The sequence below is a fragment of the Passer montanus genome, unplaced genomic scaffold (genome assembly GCF_014805655.1).
Source record: "Passer montanus isolate IOZ18808 unplaced genomic scaffold, ASM1480565v1 scaffold1536, whole genome shotgun sequence".
Classification (NCBI taxonomy): domain Eukaryota; kingdom Metazoa; phylum Chordata; class Aves; order Passeriformes; family Passeridae; genus Passer; species Passer montanus.
Window position 1 is genome coordinate 1 of NW_024362452.1, and position 4,096 is coordinate 4,096.

A 4,096-nucleotide genomic window follows, 5' to 3' on the forward strand; every position below is an offset into this window, starting at 1 on the left:
AAAAATCACAAAAAAATCACAAAAAAATTTGCAAAAAATTGCAAAAAAAATCACAAAATCACAAAAAATCACAAAAAATTGCCAAAAAATCGCAAAAAATATTTAAAAATCACAAAAAAAATCACAAAAAAATCGCCCAAAAAACCCACAAAAAATCACAAAAAAATCAGCAAAAACTTTGCAAAAAAATCACAAAAAAATCACAAAAAAATTTGCAAAAAATTGCAAAAAAAATCACAAAATCACAAAAAATCACAAAAAATTGCCAAAAAATCGCAAAAAATATTTAAAAATCACAAAAAAAATCACAAAAAAATCGCCCAAAAAACCCACAAAAAATCACAAAAAAATCAGCAAAAACTTTGCAAAAAAATCACAAAAAAAAAAAATCCCAAAAAACCACCCAAAAAAGGCCGGAAATCCCGGAATAAAGCCCGGACACCTCCCAGAATTCCCCAAAATTCCCAGATTTCCCCCAAATTCCCGTACCTGCTGCAGGCTGAGCAGCAGCGTCCGCGCCCACTCGGAGCGGTCGAGGTCCCGCGCGCAGCGCAGCGTCTCCCGCAGGATGTCCCCAAAGTCCCCGAAAAACTGGGAAGGGCAAAAAACCCAAGGAAATGGGAATTAGAGAGCCACAAAATGGGGGAAAATGGGAATGTGAGAGCCCCAAAGTCCCCGAAAAACTGGGAATGGACAAAAAATCCGGAAAAATGGGAATGGCCCAGAGGGAATTCCCAAAATCCCGGGGAAATGGGAATGTGAGAGACCCAAAATCCCAAGGAAATGGGAATTAGAGAGCCACAAAATGGGGGAAAATGGGAATGTGAGAGCCCCAAAGTCCCCGAAAAACTGGGAATGGACAAAAAATCCGGAAAAATGGGAATGGCCCAGAGGGAATTCCCAAAATCCCGGGGAAATGGGAATGTGAGAGACCCAAAATGGGGAAAAATGGGAATGTGAGAGCCCCAAAGTCCCCGAAAAACTGGGAATGGACAAAAAATCCGGAAAAATGGGGGATCAGAGCAGCAAATGCCCAAAAATCCGGAAAAATGGGAATTAGAGAGACCCAAAATCCTGGGAAAATGGGAATTAGAGAGCCACAAAATGGGGGAAAATGGGAATGTGAGAGCCCCAAAGTCCCCGAAAAACTGGGAATGCCCAAAAACTGGGAATGGCCCAGAGGGAATTCCCAAAATTCCTGAAGGATCAGAGCAGCAAAATCCCAAAAATCCCAAGAATTCCCCCCAAAATCCCAGAAATTCTTCCCAAAATCCCCCCAAAAATCCCCATAAATTCCCCTAAAATCCCAGCAATTGCCCCAAAATCCCCATAAATCCTCCCCAGAATCCCCGAAATTCCCGGGAACTTGCCCAAAATCCCCATAAATTTATCCAAAATCCCAGGAATTCCCCCCAAAATCCCAGAATTCCTCCCAAAATCCCCATAAAATCTCCCCAAAACCCCAGGAATTCCCCCCAAAATCCTGGGAATTCTCCCCAAATTCCCAGGAACTGCCCCAAAATCCCCACAAACTCCCCCAAAAATCCCCATAAAATCTCCCCAAAATCCTAGAAATTCCCCTCAAAATCATGGAAATTCCCCCCAAAACCCGGGAATTGCCCAAAATCCCGGGAACTGCCCCCAAATCCCCATAAATTCCCCCCAAATCCCGGGAATTGCCCCAAATCCCGGGAATTGCCCCCAAACCCCACCTTGCAGTAGTGCTTGAAGACGTCGGCGGCGGCGCGCAGCCGCAGCACGCCGCGCAGCACGAGGCGGCAGAAGGCGGCCAGCAGCGCCCGCCGGCCCTGCAGCGCCTCCAGACGCGACTCGGCCGCCTCTGGAACGGGAAAATCCCGGAATTTTTGGGAATTCTGGGGGTTGGGAATGCCAGGAACCCCAAATTATGGGGGTTGGGAGTGAAAAAATGGGAATTTTGGGAGAGAAAACGCCGGAAAACGGCTCCGGAATCAAAGAGTTCCATGTTCAGAAATCGTGGGATTTTTGGGGAATTTTGGGGATTTTTGGGGTTTTGGGTCCTGAAATTTTTGGGAGTTTTGGGATCCGGGAATTCCATGGGAATTAAATTAGGGGGTTTGGGAGTGAAAAAATGGGAATTTTGGGGGAGGAAATGCCGGAAAACGGCTCCGGAATCAAAGAGCTCCAGGCTCGAAAGTTGGGGATTTTGGGGAAATTTTGGGATCTCGGAGCACAAAATTTTGGGAATTTTTGGGATCTTGGGTCTCGGAATTTTGGGAATTTTGGGATTCTGTTTTTTTGGGCTGGTGGGATTTGGGGATTTTGGGTGCCAGCCCCCCCGCAGCAGGAGGCGGCAGAAGGCGGCCGGCAGCGCCCGCCGGCCCTGCAGCACCTCCAGACGCGACTCGGCCGCCTCTGGAATCGGAAAATCCGGAATTTTGGGGGTTTTTTGGGAATTCTGGGGGTTGGGAATGCCAGGGAGCCGGAATTGGGGGGGGAAAATGGGAATTTTGGGAGAGAAAACGCTGGAAAACGGCTCCGGAATCAAAGTGTTCAATTTTCAGAAATCATGAGGATTTTTGGGAATTTTTGGGATCTTGGAGCACAAAAGTTTGGGAATTTTGGGGTTGGGAATTCCAGGGAGCCGGATCTGGGGGAGTTGGGAGTGAAAAAATGGGAATTTTGGGGGAGGAAATGCCGGAAAACAGCTCCGGAATCAAAGAGGTCAAGGCTCAAATGTTGAGGATTTTTGGGGAATTTTGGGAATTTCTGGGATCTTGGGTCCTGAAATTTTGGGAATTTTGGGGTTGGGAATCCCAGGGAGCCAGAATTGGGGGGTTGGGAGTGAAAAAATGGGAATTTTGGGAGAGAAAACACTGGGAAACGGCCCCGGAATCAAAGAGTTCAAGGATCAAAAGTTGTGGATTTTTGGGAATTTTTGGGAACTTGGGTCCTGAAATTTGGGGAATTTTTGGGATCTTGGAAATCGGAATTTTGAGAATTTTGGGGTTGGGAATTCCAGAAAGCCGGAATTGGGGGGGTTGGGGGGAAAGAAAGGGAATTTGGGGGAGGAAAGGCTGGAAAACCTCCCCAAAACACCTCCAAAAATCCTCCAAAAATCCCAAATATTCCTCAAAAAAATCCCAATAAATCCTAAAAAATATTCCAATAAATCCTACAAAAAAAATCCCAATAAATCCTAAAAAAATCCCCAATAAATCCTAAAAAGAATCCCAATAAATCCTAGAAAAAATCTTATTGAAAATCAAGGAAAAAACCAAATAAATTCTAAAAAAAACCACAAGAAAATCACAAAATATCCTCAAAAAATGTCAAAAAAATCCCAAAAAATCAGTTAAAAATCCTGATAAATTCTAGAATATAGCTCAATAAAAGGGCAAGGAAAAATCCAAATAAATTAGAAAAAAATCTCAAAAAAATTCCAAAAAATGCAATAAAATCACAAAAAAATAACAAAAAAAAAAATAAAAAAAAAACACAAAAAAAAATTCACAAAAAAGTCACAATAAATTCCAAAAAAATTCCCAGTAAATTCTACAAAAAACTCAATAAAAAACACAAGAAATTTCGGAAAAAACTGGAAAAAAATTCGAAAAAATGGCAAAAAAATCACTAAAAAATCGCAAAAAATCGGAATAAATCACCAAAAATTCCTCAAAAAAATCCGAAAAAATTCCAAAAAATTCCAAAAAAATTCCCAATAATTCCAGACTCACTCTGGTCCTCGGGGTCGGGCTCAGGATCATTTTGGAAGACGAGGTTGAGCAGGGCCAGCCCCAGCAGCGGCAGCAGCTGCAAAACCTCCCCAAAATCCCAATAAATCCCACCAAAAATCTCAATAAAAAAACAAGGAATAAAATCCAAATAAACTCAAAAAATCTCAAAAAAAATCAGTAAAAAATCAGTAAAAAATCCCCAAAAAATCATAATAAATCACAAAAAAATCGCAATAAATCACCAAAAATTCCTCAAAAAATTCTGAAAAAATCCCAATAAATCCTAAAAAAAATCTCATTTAAAAATCTAGAAAAAATCCAAATAAATTCAAAAAAATTGCAAAAAAATCACTAAAAAATCGCCAAAAAATCGCCAAAAA

At 41.9% G+C, this 4,096-nt stretch overlaps 1 protein-coding gene across 1 annotated transcript; it reads right to left on the reverse strand.

Annotated features, from left to right (window-relative positions):
• Positions 1-489: 489 nt before the first annotated feature.
• On the reverse strand, positions 490-3,764 carry LOC120498873 (late cornified envelope protein 1D-like; the record flags this gene model as incomplete). The annotated part of the gene is made up of 3 exons (XM_039702060.1): positions 3,717-3,764; positions 1,713-1,840; positions 490-591 (listed from the first exon to the last, which is right to left on the reverse strand). Coding segments are annotated over exons 1-3 (260 nt in total), but the record flags the coding sequence as incomplete, so codon positions are not given.
• Between the last annotated feature and the right edge of the window lie 332 nt (positions 3,765-4,096).